The following is a 20265-nucleotide window of genomic DNA, read 5'->3' as shown; positions in this document are numbered from 1 at the left end:
CTTAGCTTTGAAATGTGGCCTCCCCTCACTTGTAAACTGATTTTATAGGCAGCCAGGTGTCAGACACTGAAAAACACGACCCATCTGCTCATTAGGAGATGCAGGGGGGCAATCGTGTTTGTCTCGGTGAAATGGTGGAACGGTCCCATCTCCGAAGCTGTGGTCATTTACGCCGCTTGACAGGTGACTCAATCCTTCATAGAATCCCCTGGCAATCTCTGGAGATAGGCTCAACCTCCATGACTCTAGACCAATGACGGCAATCTTCATGTTTTTTTTTTTTTAGTAGGTTCAGATAGTGAATAGCTTCAGATTTGATAGCTCATGGGTTGCAGGTATGCTGCCCTCACAAGTATGAGGACAGCCATAGACAATATCTAAACAAATGGGCCTGGCAAGAGAGTAGACATTTCTTCTTGTCAGAAACAAGCGCGTGTCCAGATTTTTCTCCAGGGATAGTTTTCAGGTCCCAGTTCTGGAGTGACCATTTTCTGGCTGAGATACTCTGCGCTCACTCCAGAAGAAATTGTAAGGATGGGTACTCTCTCACACTCAGTTGAAAGCCTCATGGGATACAAACTGTGGTGGAGTTGTTTGTGACCAAATCCTACGAGAGACACAAAAGTCTCCGTTGGCAGCAGAGTGCTAACCAGGCAATTCCGAAAATTCCTGTTACCGTTGAGGATTCTGTTAGCCCAGTGCTTTTCAGCCTTCACTGCCCACTAACATCATCTGGGGGGCTTTAAAAAAATCCTGACGCCCAGGCCCCACACAAAGCTAGCTAAATCGGAATCTCAGGGAGTAGCGCCAGGCAGTCATCCTGAAAGCTCCCAGGTGATTGCGATGTGGGGATTGCTGAGCTGGACATTATATCAGCCAATGACAAGGACAGCTCTTCCTCTAGGTCTAAAGCTTGCCCTAAAACTCTGCCTTGTTATGTTTTTCTAACTTTATAACTGAATATATATATATATATATATATATATATATATATATTTATATATAGTGTATGATAGATAGCCATGAAAGTGAACATTGCAAATAAAGACTCACTAAATATGATATGTGAGTTTGCAGACTTTAAGATTTATTTAATTAAAAATGTTGTATATGTACACATGACTGCAGTTGGCTGGCGTGGGTTCTGGGATCCGAACTCAAAACTCAGGTCCTCCAGAAGGAGCAGCAAATGCTCTTAACTCCCGAGTCAACTCTCCAGTACGCAGATGGGTTTTTGTGTTTAACAGAAATGATTTTTATTCTTAGCTTGGATTCATAAGATACCAATTTTGTTCAGGTTAGACACATTTTCTATATCCTTCACCTTGCATTTTAATATTTCTGAAATGAGAAGGCATTTCACAGCAGCTATAAACATTTAAAGTTGCCTTTCTTTTTGATGCTTGTAGGGGATTACAAATTTGCCCACAGGACACGTTTGCTTCTTTATCTTTTATAAGTTCTGGCCTTCCTCATCAGCATGGGGATGGGATACATTATTCAGCTAGCAAGTTGGTGAAGTGCTGTGATTCAATGATTTCAACAGTGTCTTTTGGTAACTACTCTGTCCCTTACACAAAATGATCAGGAATAGGTGGCCGGGGTGTATCCTGTTTATGTGTTTATGCGGTGAGAAACTGGGTCTTGGGATTAGTGTGATGACCTTTGAACTTACTTCTGTGGAATGGCTGGTCTAGAATTCTCTGTAGACTGGTGACGTTTCCTCAAGGGTTGCTATTACCATGCACCAAAGGGCCTTTTGTAGAAGTCTGGCACCTCAGCCTGATCCTCAGAACCCGGGTGGAAGGGGAGAACCAACTCCATAAAGCTACCCTCTGGCTCCACTTGTGAGTCACGGTACATGGGCACCCCTACACTTATACACAGTCATCACACACACACACACACACACACTCACGATAAATAGAGATCGTGATGCATGTGGACATACAGAAATGTGTCCCTGTGACCTGTTGTAGCGCCAGCCTGTACCACGTGACAGTATGGTATGCGGCGCCTGCACTATAGGACCTTTTGCCAGTGTCGTGCCTGGAGATTGAAACACACAAAGACAGAGACACGGGTTATCCTTGAAACAGGAATGCCCCAAAAATGCTCCCTTTATTGTGTTCATTGGCAGCTTATATAGGGATAGCCACGTCCCAGCTGAACCCACTCCCCTGCCATCAGGAACTCCCGAGGGTCTCGTGCTCAGAGCAGCTGCAGGCTGTCTCAGAGCAGAGGAAAACAAGTTGTTTACAAGAAATTCAGGATCTGGAGATTCGCAGCTCCCAACAACCTGTGAGGACGTGGTTAGAAGCTGGGCTTCTGGAAACCAAGGAATAGTTTCAGAAAGAACCAAGCTTCCTTGACTTCTGGTTTCTAGAACTGAGAGAAATTAAGTTTCTGTTGTGTAAACTTGCTAATCTGTGGCATTTGGTTTTTAGTATCCCTAGCAAATGAACTAACATGAGGGTTTAAGTAAAACAAATATGAAAATAAGTCATCTGATTTTGTGACCCTCCTCTCTTTTTGACACAAAAGACTGGCTATAAGACATTTGCTTCTGGATAACTTTGAACTGATCAAACTCTAGATACATTGTGCACAGAGGAGTTATTTATTTAGAATTTCTAAAAATTTTCTTTTTATGATAATGATTAGGGGAATTGATTTAGAAAACACACACACACTCCCACACATGTGAGGATTTGTATAAAAGCCCAATGTGTGTGTGTGTATATATATATATATATATACATATATATATATTTGTTATGGTATTTGCTCTGTTAAGTTACAGCATACTCCTAAACAGGATAAACCATGCCCCCAGAACTGGATTGTCTCCTGAAATGATGAGGGCGTCTGAAAAATCATGCCGTAGTACCAGAACAGAGGGTTAAAGCAGGCCACAGACTTAATCATCCGACTCACCCTTCAATCCTGCACATATTCTTCCTCCATCTAAACCGGAAGCTCATACTCCACAGACGAGCTAAGGCGTCTCCCTCCTCCCATGAAAGCCATGCTCCATAAATTCTTTTCCTGATTTTTAGCTATTTTCTTTTCTCTAGTTGATGTCTGAGATGAGTATCCAGACCTAATCTTTTTGTCTCTCTACCTCCCACCCAGAGTCCAGCCCCTGGTTGAGGACCACCTAGTTTACCCCTGTATTTCCTGGTGGAAAGCCATGTGTCCTTCAGGGCTCTTCTTGGAAGCCCGTTTCATCTTTGTGACTGTGGCTCTGCAGAACCTTGTCTGTCCTTACAGAAGTGTCAGCAATTTGCTCTTCCTGCTGCGGTACAGCCTGTGTGCTGTCCTCATCACCGTCTCGGAGCTTATTCATTTTTTTTATTTCTTAAATCCCCACAGTACTGTTTCCAACACAGTATGTGCTCAATAAATGTTTATTGCCTTGAAATGAGCAGAAAGGAGCTGGTGGTTGACTTTGGGAGACTGTTGAACGTTGATTCAGAGGCCCGCAAAGGTTCACAATCCCTCAGCCTTTCTTAGTACCTTTGTTGAGCAGGTCTGGGTTGGTTTTGGAAGTAAAGAATAGTTACATTGATCAGAGGCTTGGAGAAGACCTCTCCTCCCGCTCCCAAGCCCTGGGAGTCTTTTTGACAGGTCACCATAGAACTTTTCTATGAATTTTCTTCTTTTCTACTTTCCTAATCTCTTTCAAAACCTTGGCAAAGTTAAGGCTTTTAACTTTTAATTTTAACATGGCTTAAATGTCATGTATCTTATTACACAAATTAAAATTAACTGAAAGGAACAAAAGTAGTCCTGAAGGTTCCTGTGAGCTACCAGAGGAAGGTTAAAAATTCAAAGCATTTTAGCTCATCAACAAGAAAAGAGATGTCTGTTAACATGGCCTTTTAATACCATGGTGATAGCAGAGTATGAAGAAGAAATTAGAGTTTGATTGGGAAAGAACACAACTATGGAGCAGAAATGTGGTACTCCAGTTGGCATTTAAACACTTCCCATGGAGCAAGTGTCGGGAGCCGGGAGTCAAAGCAATCACTACACTCATGCACCAAGCAAGAGCAAACCACAGGCGCCTATCATAGTCCCTACTACTCCTATCGCGTGATGGCGTGGCTTGCTACAAGGTCAAGCGAGAGGTTGGTTCACTAAGGATACCAGTTCAATCCTCAGTGTCTTTGGAGCATCTAGAGAAATCCATCAGGATTAGAGTCCAGTGCACTGTGGGTTGTGCGAGGAGATGGCCCAGTACACCTGGTGAGAAACATCACACAGACTGCTTCTTGGCTCTCTAACATTCAACGCATAGTGACTGCACACCACTTAGGATATATCTGGTTGCATGAAATGTTTGACTTTCAGAATTAAAGTAGGAATTTCTTCTTTACATATTACTTGAGACAGCTAACTTAAGACCATTTCTATGAGAGGAGGCCTTCCTGTATTTTTTATTATTATTTAATTATTTGTATTATTAGTGATCAGACCTTGAACATTCTTGGCAAGCATAAGCATCCTATTGTCAAGCCACATCCCTAAGCCCATCTCCCTGCTACATATGTATAATTATATATATACATACAGCCCAGACAGGCCCTGAACTTATGATCCTCCTGTCTCAGCCTCCCAATTAGGTTGGATTACAGGCCTGTGCCACCAGAACTGGTTTATTATTATTATTTGTAAGCATATACTAACTGTATAAAATAACAGGCTTCATTATGAATGACATTCCAATACTTCAATATAATGCATTTCCTTTTTATCTTCGGTGAAGGTGTTTTTGTAGCAAAGGACAGGGGTGCAGACTAAAGGCAAGTGAACAAACCCGTGCCTGCTCAATAAAGCTACAAGCCTAGAGATTTCCCAAATTTAAAAATCTTCTAAAATTCCCCCCACCAAAAAAAAAAATGAGGGAAGGGGAAGGTTATGTATTTGTGACAAAATATAAAGGAGGTAAAATATACTGGATTCTGTAGGATCATCTCTGCTGCAGGTTCAACCCCAAGTTTTGCATTCGTTATAGAAATAGCTCTCTGTACTGTAAAGGAAAACGAAGAAAGAGGAATGATTATACAGAATATGTTAAAGTGAATTTTACTGGTTGCTGGTTTTCCTTCCGAGATGAGAGACCTTTTCCAATAACACAGGCACCCCTCCTCCTGGGTGAGGCACACCTGCTGTGCTTAGTCACAGTGGCTGACAGAAGTAGGTGACAGCCCTTGGGTGAACTGAGGTCTCTTTCTGAACAGGTAAAAACGAGTTATTGGGAATGTCACTTAACGTTAGCCAATATTAAATAACTATATTGGGGTGCTTTAAAAGAAGATTTGGGTTCAAACTACATACACAAGTGAACAGCTTACAAGTCGCAGTTGCATTTTTTTTTAAACATAAGCATAATGCTCTTATACAATGTTCTCGTTCACAATTCTCACTTCTGTGGCATTTAGTATAAAGAACAAAGCATTTCTAGGACGCTCATTTTAATTTCAAAGGTTAGGGTGTTTTGCGGGAAGCATTTGGTGCTTGGAGGATTCAACAATAGACTGTGCCGTGGGAAACTGTGCACTTAGGCGCGGTGGGAGGGAACCTTTCAGACGAGACACTCCGCTCCGCTTCAAACCGGAGTTTTAATATAGGCGTTAATCTGGACAAAAACTTTTTAACTCTGCAAACAGGGGCAGAGAACCTTGCCGTTTGGTGTCTGTGAAAGCCCCGGTGATCCACCAGGCTGCTTGTCATCTTCTAGGTGCCCTTCAGCTGCTGGTAAAGCATCCCAGTGTGCTGTGAACTGCCCACATCACACTCGCGTGGGAGGTGGAGGCTGGGGCGGGGGAGACAAGATTAGGCCTAAAGAAAGCACCTTTGACAGGGATTGTGGTGGCCAATTTTTGTACCTCCATTGTGCACAGACTAGAAAATACACATGCAGCGTGTCTCGTTATGAATTGTGAAAGCACTGGACCGCACTGAGCCAATTTGTAGTCTAACTGGATAATGGGATTTCCCTCCTCCTTCTCGCCTCCTCCCCCACTCCTTCTTTTCTTTCTGTCTGAGATAAGATCTGGACCCTCCAACTGGCTATGTAGTTGAGGATGGACTTGAACTGTTACAGGATTACAGGTGTAGGCCGCGAAGCCTGGATTATAGGTAGTCAGTTATGTGGGGAAATCCACCCAGGCCATGGTACATGCCAGGCAAGCGGCTGAGTAGATCTCCAGCTCCTGTTCTTATTTTCATAGTAAGAAAACAAAGGCTTCTTCCAAGATGTTTCCCTGTTGGTCATGTATTCTGTCTGTCTGTATGCCTGCAGGCCAGAAGAGAGCACCAGACCCCATTACAGATGGTTGTGAGTCACCATGTGGTTGCTGGGAATTGAACTTAGGACCTTTGGAAGAGGAGGCAATACTCTTAACCTCTGAGCCATCTCTCCAGCCCTCAAAACAGTTTCTTTATTAACCAACGAAAGCAACATAAAGACAGAAGGACCTCCTACACCAGCTGACCACTGTGTCGCTGGACACATTTTCACTATCCAGTCATCTGCTAATGGACATCTAGGTTGTCTCCAATTTCCAGCTCCTATTTACAGAGCATCAATGAATATTGATGAGCGAGTGTTTCTGTAGTAGGACGTGGAGTCCTTTGGGGAGATGCCCAAGAGTGATAGAGCTGGATCTTGAGGTAGATAGATCTGTTCCCAGCATCCTGAGGAACTACCACACTGATTTTTCATAGTCAGCCCCTTATTTTTCAATTTTATTTATTGTTAATGTGTGTGTGCGTGCATATGTATACTATGTGTGGGCACATGTGCCATGGAGTGCTTGTGGAGGCCAGAGAACAACTGCCAGGCATTAGTGTCCTCCTTCTCCTGTGGCTCCCAGGATGGAACTCTGGTCATTAGCATACTTTTACCACCCACCTCACTGGCTCTGCTTACTTGTTTCCAGTTGGCAAATAAATGTGTATATTGAGGGGGTACGATGGTGATTTGATAGGTGTATGCCTTGTGGAAAGAGTCAGCCTAGCTAATTAACATAGCCTCTCACTGGCTTATCATGGGAGCTCTGATTTCAGCAGGAGCCCCAGGTGTCCTAATTCATACACTGGATTCAAGTAATTTTTCTGCTATATACAAGTTTTATCCCAGAATTTCTTCTGGGACCCAAGGTTTAATTAAGAAATGGAAGCAATGGATATTTCTCATAAAGTAATAGTATGAATTTTGTTTTTTAAATATATTCCCCCTTTTAAATGGAGAAGTTCATGCACACATATAATGCGTTCTGATCAAATCTACCTCCCCATTCCCTCCTCTCCCACTCCTCCCTTATTCTCCCACCACTTCTCCTTCCCAACTTTATGTGCTCTTTCTTTTTAAAAACCCACTGAGCCCACTTAGCGATGCCTGCACATGCATGCGGGTAGGACCATCTATCGGGAGTATGGCTAGTCTCTCAGGGCCCGAGTTTCTGGAGAAAACTGACTCTCTTTCTCCCACCATCCGTCAACTGCTAATAGCTCCTCAACGAGGGTTGCAACTCCATAGCCGGCCCCCAATCCACGCTGGGGTTTTGTCCGACTCGATCTTGCACAGGCTTGTGTTTATAGTCACAGTTGCTGTAGGCTCGCTCACGTGTGCAATGGCCTGTTGCGTCCAGCAAGTAATATTTCACTGCAGACGTCTACTCCCTCTGTCTTTCAATCTTACTGCCCTCAGCCCGTGAAGGTCCTTGAGCCTCTGAGAGTGGATCATGACCTTGAACGCTGTTTCCTGGTATCTTTCTACCCCCACCATCCCAGTGCTGGGATAGCAGATGTGCGCCACCACACCTGGTGCGAGCTGTGCTAAGGCTCGAACTTAGGATCTCACGCTTGCCAGTCAAGCACCCTACCCACTGGGCCATGCCACCAGTGTACTGTGCCCATCGTTCCACTTCTTTCTAAACACGAATCTTTCCCACACACCCAGAGTCCTCTCAGGCTTTTATCAGTAGGAAAACTTGATGGGGTCCATAACCAGGACTCTCCTTTCTAACCCTCAGTTGGGATTCTGGTGGCTGCCCTTGAAGGAATGTAACAACAGTCCCCCGAATGAGTCTGGTTACTGGGACATGATTCTGTTTCTTCTGCACTGGTATCTCTCAAGGCTGGGTTCCCCCTACCAGACGTTCAGTAAGTTCCTTTGTGTTTCCTCCAATTTTAGGTTACCACACTTGTCAACTGTCCGCAGAACCCTTCCAACAGGAAAAAGGGACGCTCTAAGAGAGCCAGAGTTCTCCTGGCTTCTGTGGAGGAAGCAACTTGGAACCTGTTAGACAAGGGGGAGAAGATCGCCAAGGAAGCAAGGGCTTTAAAGGAAGAGCTCACAGCTGCACTCCAGGAAGTTCGCAGAGAGAGTGAGTATTCTGAAGGAAGGCAGGAGCAGCCTGCCTATCCTCAGGGTGTTAGCTGCTGCAGTGGACTTGTGGGTTGTGGGTGTTTTGTTTTGCAGGCTTGAGTCTATTAGTCTTGCACACAGCTGTGAAGAGCGAGCCGTGGGAGGCAGGGTGGCTCATTAGGCAGCTCCAAGATGGAGTCCCAGCCCTGGCTCTTCTCTGGTTACTGAGTCTCTGAATACAGCTCCCCACCTCCAACAATACTGCATTGCAGCCTCTCCATAATAACCGGAGAGGTTTAATGAAATGAGAGATGCCTTTGCCCATACACAACGAATTGTAAAGTTTTTTTGTTTTTTTTTTTTAAACAGGAGACATTTCTTCTCTGATGGGCTCAGAAATATATTTTCTACTTTTCAGTGTTTGGAAGCTTAGGTTTACCAAGCCCCCCTCCCCCCATTTTTGGGTAAGGCCTTGTGAAAACCACACATACTCCATGCTGTGCTTGCCTATGTTACATAATAAAAGCACATATTCTGCCTTTTGATGTTTTACTATGATAACACAACAATCAACCCCCCCCACCCCGCCCGAAGATTACAAGTCTCATCTTCAGGATATTTAAATTAAGATTTAAAAATTTTAATTTGTGCCTATGAAGGTTCATTTGTTCAGTTGCTCTTCACAGGCATACATGAAGGCCAGAGGTGGATGCTGGAGTGTCTGTCTGTCTGTGTATGTATGTATGATCTATCTATCTATCTATCTATCTATCTATCTATCTATCTATCTATCTATCATCTATCTATCCATCATTTATCTGTCTGTCTGTCTGCCTGCCTATCTATCTATCTATCTATCTATCTATCTATCTATCTATCTATCTGTTTGTCTGCCTATACCTATGTATAAATGATCTATTTATTTACTTGAGACAGGGTCTCTCACTGAATCTGGACCTTGTAGTTTTGGCTAGCTGCCTATCAAGCCCACGGGAACTGCCTGTCTCAGCCTTCCAGTGCTAGGGTGATAGATTGTATTGCTACATCCAAGGTATTTTTTCCCTTTTCACGTGGGTGCTAGGGATCATAATTCAGGTCCTCATGTTTGCTCTGAAACCACTATATCCATGGATCCATTTTCTAGTCCTGAAAGATATCTTAAAAAGAACTATTTGATGATTTTATGTTTATTACTTTTGCTGAAACTATTTTGGGAGGGAAAACAAACTAGAACTTTTTTGTTCAACTTCATAAAAAATGTCTGAGTTGTTTAAATGTTTTTCTCCTCTAAACCCTAGTACAATTTTAAAAAAATCAGAAATAGCCGGATATGGTGGTTCTGTGACTTCAGTATTCAGGAGGCTGTGGTTGAAGGATGGCAAGTTCTTGGCCAGCCTGAGCTATCTCGTGGACACCCTTGGCACGTGCGTGTGTGCATGAGAGAGAGAGAGAGAGAGAGAGAGAGAGAGAGAGAGAGAGAGAGAGAGAGAGAATTTCATAATAAAAATAAACATAACAGCCAGTCAACTTTAAACCAAATACAGATCTAGGGGATTATGTTTATATTGTAATTTTTGGTTTCGTACCTCTTAAAGTCAATTCTGAGGTGCACAGCACAGTGTCATGGGATTCATGCTGCGAACAGTTTCTACAGTGGGGTACGGGGGTGCAGACCTCCTCTCACATGATTAATTCTCACCTTTTGGTGACAAAACACTTAATGCCCTGGTTCACGATGGTTCCTTACTTGGCCTCACTGCAGCCGCACCGTTCATTAGAACCCCAGCTCCACTCTCCCCCCTTTGACACCTTCTGCCCTGCACCGTCCCCCATCCCCTCACTGCCCCCATCTTCTCACCCTGTCATGGTAATCACTGTATTTGGCTTTTCTCCCATTTTTTCCTTTTAAAATTACGTTTGTTAATTATTGTTGTATGTGCATGTGGAGTGTCTATGTGCGTGCGTGCATGCGTATCTGTGTATGCACACAGCGTGTGTGTGCGACCCAGGGGACACCTTTTGGGGGTTGGGTCTTGTATTCCACTGTGGGATCTGGGACTCTAACTCGGGTGAAGGCATGCAGGACAACCCGTTTTTACCTGCTGAGCTGTGGCACTGGAACTCTGGGGCACGCTTATTTCACTTAGCAAACATCCTCCGTTTTTAGGCTGTGGCAAATGACAGGACTGCTTCTTTTAGAACAAAGATGAATCGAAGCCACATCTTATATTTCAGTTTCTTTATCCACCCTCCTATCAGTAAAAAGGAAATTCTCAGAGAAGTCGAGGTTTTAGGGTTGTGCAGTAAACGATGCATGGTTTTCTATTATAGCACGGAATACATATATCTAATATATACCTGTATATATGCATGCCTTATGTGGCACATACAACAGACACACTTGCTGAAGTGCTTTACTCTGATTCTTTTGACAAATGGAAGGGAACCACTACCCCTTTAGGGAGGGAGGGAAGCATGGACTAGCACGTTTCTGGAATCCAAGGAATGCCCACTCTATGGAAAGCCGAAAGCCACAGTGAGGGCATTGTGCCCCCAACTTAGAAGGAATGTTAGCTCCATGGTGGAGCCGAAACAATGAAGAATGGATTACGATCTAACTGACTTGGTGTGACGCTGGAAGCATATTTTAAACAGCCTCTGCCCTCTTTTATTAAATGGCCCTTGTCTAGTGGCACATGAAGGACTAATGAAAAGCAACCAGTCACTGTGAGGTGTTGGGAAAAGTGAAAACAGGATTAGAAGTGGAGGGTGGTTTTATTGATGTGGTTATTGACTTATTTTCAAGAAGACCTTTGAGAGTGGTTCATAAAATTAACAGAGACCTAGAGTAGTTTTAGTCTAATTATGAGATTCTGTCCTTCCCTGTTTTATTGCCTTCAGTGGATTTACTTATGAGTCGAAAGTGATAAAAAGGAGAACATCTGTGTTCCCTGGAGAGTGTGCCTGCAGAAGGTGGAACAAGGATAGTACAGGACGCAGATGAAGAAAGGAGATACATGGAGGGAGATGCAGCCAAAAGGTCCACGAGGCCGAGACTGCTCCCAGTCCCTCTTCATCTTACACCGTAAGATGTAGATGTACATGTACTCGTACATCTGGACACAAGCAAGGAACTAAATCTGAAATTTTATTCAAACAGTTTCTAGATTATTTACAGACTGACATAGATATTAGCTAAGAACTTACCTGTATCGTGCATACTCCCTTTGAATAGAAACGACTTCCCTGCACTTGGCAGATCTTGCGTCTAAGCCACATACATAATTGTTACTTAGTGGTTTGTTGAAGAATAGCATATATTCATAAAGGTACATACTCTATTGGGATCTCCTCAATATATTCTCACGTTCTGCACTCAGGTTCACGTAACCTCTGTGCAGATCAAGGACTAAAATATCACTACGGGCTGGGGGTGTGGTGGCACACCTTCAAGGCCACCACTCGGGGGCAGAGGCAGAGGTCCACCTGCCATTGTGAGTTCTGGGCCAGAGGCAGACGGATCTCTGGGAGTTTGAGTTCTGCCTGGTCTACATTGTGAGCTCTGGGACAGTCAAGCGTACATAGTGCCCTGTTTCAAAACAAGCAAGCAAGCAAGCAAACAAATATTCAGTGGTTAAGGGTGCTGGATGCTGCTACAGAGGATCCACATTCAAATTCCAGTACCAACATGACAGCTCACAACCTTCTGTTTCTACAGTTCTAGGGGATTGTGTCCTCTCCTGCCCTCTGTTGGTACTTCCTTCATGTGGTGCATGTGCACATTGAGACCCACAGGTCCACATAAATATGTAAGAAGGACATTAAAGAACAGAACAAAAACAACAAAGGAACATTGCTAAAATCCCATAAGTAGCCCTTATGCCTCAATCAGTAACTATACTCTCACAAACAAAATACCACCACAAATGTTCTTAATCTTAATGAATCAAACTTTTTGGCTTGCCTCTTTATGTATAGATTTTTTTAAAAAAGATTTTATTTATTTATTAAGTATACAGTGTTCTGCCAGAAGAGGGCACCAGATCCCATTATAGATGGTTGTGAGCCACCATGTGGTTTCTGTGAATTGAACTCAGGACCTCTGGAAGAGCAGCCAGAGCTATCAACCTCTGAGCCATCTCTTCAGCCCCCTATAGATTTTTTTTTATGTCTGTAAAAACTTGTTTAAGAGTACTGTAAACTTGAGAAGAGTCTCTCTAAAGTTACCATTTAGAGCATATATACAACAATTGCCTTAGCCTCCTTGTTTTTAACTGTGCTATCTGACCACATGGATTCTTTTTTTTTGTTGTTTTTTTTTTTTTTTGTTTGTTTGTTTTGGTTTTTTGAGACGGGGTTTCTCTGTGGTTTTGGAGCCTGTCCTGGAACTAGCTCTTGTAGACCAGGCTGGTCTCAAACTCACAGAGATCCGCCTGCCTCTTGACCACATGGATTCTGTTTCTACTGACCGATATTGCTTTATGTCTGAGAAACACCTTTTTTTTTTGTCTGTGAATAGTGGTTTTGATTATACACACCTGGCAGTCTGCTGAGTCAACTAGAGGTTCTGTATTCTTCTATCTTACCCCAGAGACTGTTAAGTTTTGCTTCAGCGAATGGTTGATAACGAAGCAGACACCAGAGGGTTCGTTTAACCTTTTAAAAAGGTTAAGTCTGTTTAATTTCCCCATCAGTCTTACAGAGGACTCTTAGTCTTTGGGATATAGTCTTTAGTTTCATAGTATGGGTTCTGAGGCACTTAAAAGGATTATTTGATGTGTTGACCAAAACTATTTAGCACGGAGGCCACTGTTCCCGAAAAGAGTACAATTAATAGAATAGTACAGCCTCTTGAAAGGTTTATTTACACTTATATTTGTACTTGCTGGGCCTTTGGCATTGCCCAGTGCATGCTGTGGAGTTTTAGGAAAACTCATGTGAGGTCTCAAAGTTCTGTCTATCTGTAGTTTTCTCTTCCACGAGATTTTTTTTTCACCTTCAGAAGAAATGCCACATGATGGTATCTCTCAGCGTGAATTAGATTTTCTCTGGCTTCTGCTTGCTTTCCATCATTACCACGTGACCTCCATGGCTGCTATTTTCTTTGTTATCTGTGAAAACAACAGTTTAACATGTTTTACTCCATCACTTTCAGACCGAGAAGCAGCCACCTTCGTCTTGATGTTTTAATTCTGTGCGTATGGCTTTAAGTTGGAAATGAGTTCTTTTTGGCAAGTTGCTTCTTTACCCTCTGGACTGCATGGCGTCTGTTGGGATCTAGCCACCAGTCTTACTGCTACCCTCTTTTAACTTGATGAACTTCCCCCCTCTGTCTCATTTTAAAAATTATTTTTCAGCTGGGCAGTGGTGGCATACGCCTTTATTCCCAGCACTCGGGAGGCAGAGGCAGGTGGATCTCTGTGAGTTCGAGGTCAGCCTGGTCTTACAAGAGCTAGTTCCAGGACAGGCTCCAAAGCTACAGAGAAACCCTGTCTTGAAAAAAACCAAAAATATAAAAAAAATTATTTCTCTTTTTCTTTCAGCAATACTATCAGAATCTACTTTGACTTGGTTTTCTTGGTGTTTATCCTGTTAGAAGTTTCTGGCACTTTCAGTACCACCTGTGTCCCGATCCCTGTGTCCGTGTGTTGGTGTGTGTGGGTGGAGGCTGGAGGAGGATGTTAGATCCCTTGGAGCTGCAGTGGTGGATGTTGTGAACTGTCATGTAGATGACGGAAACCAAACCAGGTTCTCTCTGCGTGAGTCAAAGTGTTTTCGCCACTGAGCCATCTCTCCAGCTCCAAGAGAATAAATACATGGTGTATTCATAGGCATTCAGCACCAGATGCTATTCTTAGTTACTGGGTTCTAAAAGCGACACTTTCCCCTATTGCATAGAAATCTAGAATGACACATGACGTGCTGTGGAGGTTGAGATAACCTGTGCTAACTCACCTTGCTTGGGAAGCTCATTGGAGGCATGCCTTGTCTCTCAGAATCAATTTTAAAGACAAATAGCAAACAGAGATACTGTTTATTTTTGCTAACAATCTAGGCGCAGTAGAGGAAACTGTTAAAATTGTTCACACAAGACCACAGCTCTCTCTTTATGTTTTTAATTATAAAGAATGAGTTCTTTATCCCATAAAACAGCCGAAAGTAATATTAATTAGGGTAAAATAGTTTTTTATACAAACATTAACTTCCTTATTGTAACAATAGCATAGTTTTAGTGGTGAAATAAAGTGAATATAAAAGAATTGGTTTCTTAATGTAAAGGGAAGTAACTAAGCTGAGATTTCAAGAGTGGGGAAAGAGGAAGGTTCAGCTCTTTTGTATACAGTCCACACACGCCAGCATGCCTGCTCAGATGGAGAATAGCACCAACCTTGCCTCCCTCTGCAAATGCTTTAGTGTGAATTATCTGGACATGGAATGTACAGCCTCATGGAGTCGTGTCTACCAGAGCCAGCAACTGCATACAGGTACTACTGACTTCATGTTCATGTGTGAGATGGGAGGAGACCTGCAGATGTGCAGGCTTCATGTTCATGTGTGAGATGGGAGAGGACCTGCAGATGCACAGGCTTCATGTTCACGTGTGAGATAGGAGAGGACCTGCAGATGCACAGGCTTCATGTTCATGTGTGAGAGGGGAGGGGACCTGCAGATGCACAGGCTTCATGTTCATATGTGAGATGGGAGGGGACCTGCAGATGTGCAGGCTTCATGTTCATGTGTGAGATGGGAGGAGACCTGCAGATGCACAGGCTTCATGTTCATGTGTGAGATGGGAGGAGACCTGCAGATGCACAGGCTTCATGTTCATGTGTGAGATAGGAGAGGACCTGCAGATGCACAGGCTTCATGTTCATGTGTGAGATGGGAGGAGACCTGCAGATGCACAGGCTTCATGTTCATGTGTGAGGTGGGACCTGCAAATGTATTGGATGCCCTGCCACTGCTGAAAGACTTCCTATCCAATTTTACTTATGGGCATCTACTAAAGCGGTCACAAACCAGTTGGAGGGATGCTGAGATTAGCGAGGAGCTTTTGCATTCATCTCTCCTAGATATAGATGGTGGCATCTTACACTAAAAGAAATGTTTTGCTCTCCAATGTGCTCATGTGAGAATCTCCCAGAGGCGAATGTGTAGAACTTTGGTTTAGAGCCATAGTGCATGGCTCAGGACTATTTCTGGCAGATTCTTCCCTGTGGTAGAAATTAGGAGCTTGTTCTTGGTGGGAAGTAATCTACCTTCTCCAAAATGTACATTCTCTGGTCTGGTGAGGGGTCAGGAGGGGCTTGCCGTCAAGCCCAATGGCATGAATTTGATCCTTGGGACTCACATGGCAGGAGGAGAGAATTGACTCCCAAAAGTTGTCCTCCGACCTCTATTGGCCTGCCATAGCATGGAGGTGCCCCCCCCCCCCCCACCACAGTGATATAATGTAATGACAATAAAAACAGATACTTCTTGTATTTCTCATGTACAAAATAAAAGTATTTGGGTTATATTTTCCTTAGAAATTAATGGGTATTTTTAATCAATTCAATGTAATTGAATATTTGTGAAATAGGGTATATATTTCAGTACATTTATACATGTAATGTATAATGTTTAGGTCAGGGTAATTTGTATGCCCACAATCTCAGGCATAGATCTATTTTTTTCAGTTCAGAATATTCAAAATTTTACTAGATTTTGAAATCTTGCTAATATTTTAAAATGTTCAATTAATTATCACCTCTATCTTCCTGTGCTATAGACTATTAGAAATTACTTTATCCATTCAGCTGTACCCTTGTATTCAAGGTTTATTTTCTATTCATCTTTCCATATTCCCTCAATTTTCCATCTCCATGATTTCTAAAACCTCAGGTCTATAGATTTATTTCTCATCAGGAATTAGAAATCCAGAGTTTCCATCATTCATAACTGTGGAATAAAATGATTGCTTCTAGAAATGGGAGAATGGTACCTTGGGGATGCACTTAGTCTGCTCATCAGAGTATGGGACACATGCTTTACCTACAAATGTCACTGTAAAGTTCCCAGGGTGTGTCTCTTTCTTCTTCTTCTTCTTCTTCTTCTTCTTCTTCTTCTTCTTCTTCTTCTTCTTCTTCTTCTTCTTCTTCTTCTTCTTCTTCTTCTTCTTCTTCTTCTTCTTCCTCCTCTTCTTCTTCTTCTTCTTCTTCTCCTCCTCCTCCTTCTCCTTCTCCTTCTCCTTCTTCTCCTTCCTCCTCCTCCTCCTCCTTCTCCTCCTTCTCCTCCTCCTTCTCCTCCTTCTCCTCCTTTATCCTCTTCTTCCTCTTCCTTCCTCTTTTTTGAGACAAGGTTTCTCTGTGTAGCCCTGGCTGTCCGAGAAACTCACTCTGTAGACCAGGCTGGCCTCAAACCTATAGAGATCCACCTGACTCTGCCTCCCTAAGTACTGAATTAAAGGTGTGTGCCACACTACTCAGCACTCTGGATCTCTTAAAATGTTCCTTATTGCCTCTTCAATTTTTCAATGCATGTTTAAAAAATTGTATTATTTATGTGTTTGAGTGTTTTGCCTAACTGTATAGGTATAAGCCAAATGCATGCCTAGTATCCACGAAAGCCAGAAGAGGACCCTGGAACTTGTGGGACTGGAGTTACAGTTGTGAACCACCAAGTTGGTCCTGGAAATCAAACCTCTAGGTCCTCTGGAAAAGCAGTCAGCGCTCTTAACCACCAAGTCGTCTCTCTAGAATCTCAATGCATGTTTTGAGGAAGGAAGTAAATAATGCCTTAATGAATCACTGGTATCCATTCTGTATCACCTGTATTAAATAAGTTTGAAATTCAATTATATTAAATATTCATTGTAAAGGAAGGTAGCAGCTTGGCTTTAATGAACCATTCCTGAATGGTCAGCTCCATCTACTCTGCTTAAGCATGTTGCAGTTAGGGGTTTGATAAAATGTTCGGTATTTGCCGCCAATTACTTAGCATTTGTCTGGGTTCAGAAGCAACAGCCGCTGCCTGCATGATTTCCATCTATTGATGTGTTGATATCGCATGCTTCTGACTGTTGCTGCATCTCCAGTATTCTTAGACAAACATCAAATCACAAATATAGCCGTCTGCTCACTAAATCCTGAGATTCAGTAAAACTCTTCACTGGAGGGGAAATGTTGGGGGCTGGCAGACCCCTAGCCCCTTGACTTTCTTTGCCTGCCTCGACCTTTTGTCTGCTGGAGAGAACTGAGCACGAGACCCCCGCCTGCAGCTGGTCTGAGCACGAGACACCCCCCCCCCCCCCCCCCCCCCCCCCCCCCCCCCCCGCCTGCAGCTGCTCTGAGCACGAGACCCCGCCTGTAGCTGCCCTGAGCCTGATGAGTCTGCAGCTGAAAGATCCCAAGAGCTGGGCGTGGCTAAGGATCCCTATATAAGCTTCCCCTGAGCCGGATAAAGTTGGCATTGGGACTTTGGTATCGAGGATGACCCATGTCCGTGTCTCTCCCTGTGTGCCTCTGTCTATGTGTTTTTAAAGTCTCCAGCTAAGTTTCTGGCTCGTATACTGTCTTGTGATGGCATGGGCGCTACAGGACCATTCGGCTTTTTACAGGGAAAGACAAACTAATCCTGGAACATATTTTAGCAGACACACATGGTGTTCTATAGCTGGCAGAATGTTTATGGAAACAGTTCCATTGGAGACGACGAACTAATTAGCTACACTGCGTGTAACCCAGTAGTTGTTGGAAAACACTCAGCATATACCCCTTAGCATCCACTTGAAAAAACGACAGTAGGCTTTGCTTACAGTGCATTTGATTCCTTGGCACCTTTCCATGTCACTCGTGATGAGGAGATGCTGGACCTATGACAGATAGACATACTGATTTGAGGAATAAGAGCTTTGCCAGTTTTGGAAGTGTGAGACATTCCGCAGGCGATCCACTATTACTCTGGTGCGTAGCCAGGGGTGAGCCGTCCGACATGAAAATGTGGCCTGAGATCTCAGTCTGCAAAGCGGTGAGTCATGCACCAGCTAGGATGCTGCTCTCCTTCGTGGTCAGAGCGCAGCTGTCTTTCTCCAGTCTTTTCATAGATGCTGGTATCATGCTGAAAGTGATCCAAGCTAATGCCTACACAGCACGGGCCTGAATATTATGGACTTAGTCCATTACCACGATGGCAGGGAACACGGTGGCATGGAAGGTGGTGGAGAAGAGGTTGAGAGCTACATCCTAATCTGTGAGCAGAGAGAGAAAACTGGGCTTAGCATGGGCTTTTGAAATCCCAAAGCCCACCATCACTTCTTCCAACAAGGCCACACCTTCTCTGATAAGGCATGTCTTTTAATCCTTCTAATGCTATCAAAGAGTTCCTCCCACTCCCTGGTGACTAGCATTCAGATAAAGAAGCCTATTGGGGCCCTTCTGATTCCTAGTCCACTCCTGTGACCGCGACGAATGTGCTGAGACAAACAGGGAAGAGAGGGCTTATTTGGCTTAAGATTCTAGGCTGTGCTCGGTTACTGTGGAAAGGTCAAGGTGGGAATTTACACAGCGCATCCACCATCATGAGCGGAGAAGGCAGGCAATGGATTGTTGATTACATGCTTTCTTCTCCCTTATGTAGTTCAGGGTCCAGGTTAGGGAATAGTGCTGCCCTCGGTGGGCTGGGTCCATCAGTAACAGAGACGGTTCCTCATAGACGTGTCCATAGGTCAACCTAGATGATTCCTAGATAATAATGATGCTCTAGGTAATCCCTCATTAAGAGTCTCTTCCCAGGTAATTCTAGGCTGTGTCAAGTTGACAGTTAGAATTAACCAGTATAACCAGGAATAAAAGTCTCAAGAATATATCTATTCTTGACTATTCCCATTTCTTCAGTTTCAAAGACAACTTTTTTTTTTAATTCTTTGAAAGTTATCTGGTTCCTAGCCTTTCCCCTTCCCTGAAATTACTCTACTATGACTCTAGAGTGATATTTTGCCATGTGCTCATTCCTCTTCTCCTTCACTGGTTCTGTCTTTACATGTGTCAGTTTGCGTCCACCTGATGACAGGCAATAACTCACTGAACAACTCTGCTTCCTGTTTCTCTGTTCTCCTCTTGAACTCACGTCCTCACTGTACCTTGCCTGTTCTGGTGCATGGACGATTTATCGTTTAATATAATTTACGTTGGCACACTTTAAACTCTGTTTACTGTATTAAGACTTTCCCTACTTTCTCTCTAGGACATTACACATTGTGTTCTCCACCTCCTCCCTCACTTTCCTCATTGACTCCTCCCTATCGTTTCCTTGTATGTTTTCCTCAAACATTAGTTTTAGGAAGGCTCCATCTTCTCATTTCCTTGAGGAGCTTTTTAATTTTTATGGACTTTATTCTAACTACAACGCTGACAACTTCTAGCGCTCATGGAAAGCCCTACTGCCAAACTCTGCCGGGTTCTTTTTGTCAGTACTCTGGTAATTTTGCAGCTCAGTTCCATAGTGCATCCTTCTTGGGAATATTTGATGTGCAGCACAAGAACCCAAACCCTGGTCCTCAAATGAAACTCCCTTTCTAGGAAATTCTAGGTTGCGTCAAGCTGACAGTAAAAACCAACCGGCACAGGCTCGGTGAATCCAGGCATGCTACGGCTCTCTGTATCAAGAAGACATTGTTTCTTAACATTTTCCCCTAACTGCTGGTTCTTACATTTTTTTCTTACTTCTTCTTCTGGAACATTCTTTGATCCTTGGATGGAATGATATAGGTATCCCGTTTAGGGCTGAGCATTCCCCAAGTACTTATTCTCCATACTTTGACCAATTATGAATCTCTGCATTAACTGCTGCTTGCCACATTAATGATTAATTTTTGACCATTTATTTTCTTATTTTGAGGCAGAATC

General features: G+C 43.4%; 1 protein-coding gene across 4 annotated transcripts in view; it reads left to right on the top strand.

The window, feature by feature from the left end:
* Ctnna3 (catenin alpha 3) overlaps positions 1-20265 on the top strand; it is a 1278003-nt gene that overhangs the window by 52660 nt on the left and 1205078 nt on the right. For all 4 annotated transcript variants that reach the window (XM_075980084.1, XM_075980083.1, XM_075980082.1 and 1 more), the window contains exon 3: positions 8207-8399. In XM_075980084.1, the coding sequence (XP_075836199.1) occupies positions 8207-8399 (193 nt within the window). The remainder of the gene's footprint in view (positions 1-8206; positions 8400-20265) is intronic.

Source organism: Microtus pennsylvanicus, chromosome 7 (assembly GCF_037038515.1).
Source record: "Microtus pennsylvanicus isolate mMicPen1 chromosome 7, mMicPen1.hap1, whole genome shotgun sequence".
In the NCBI taxonomy this organism is placed as follows: domain Eukaryota; kingdom Metazoa; phylum Chordata; class Mammalia; order Rodentia; family Cricetidae; genus Microtus; species Microtus pennsylvanicus.
This window is presented reverse-complemented; position numbering and strand designations above follow the sequence as displayed.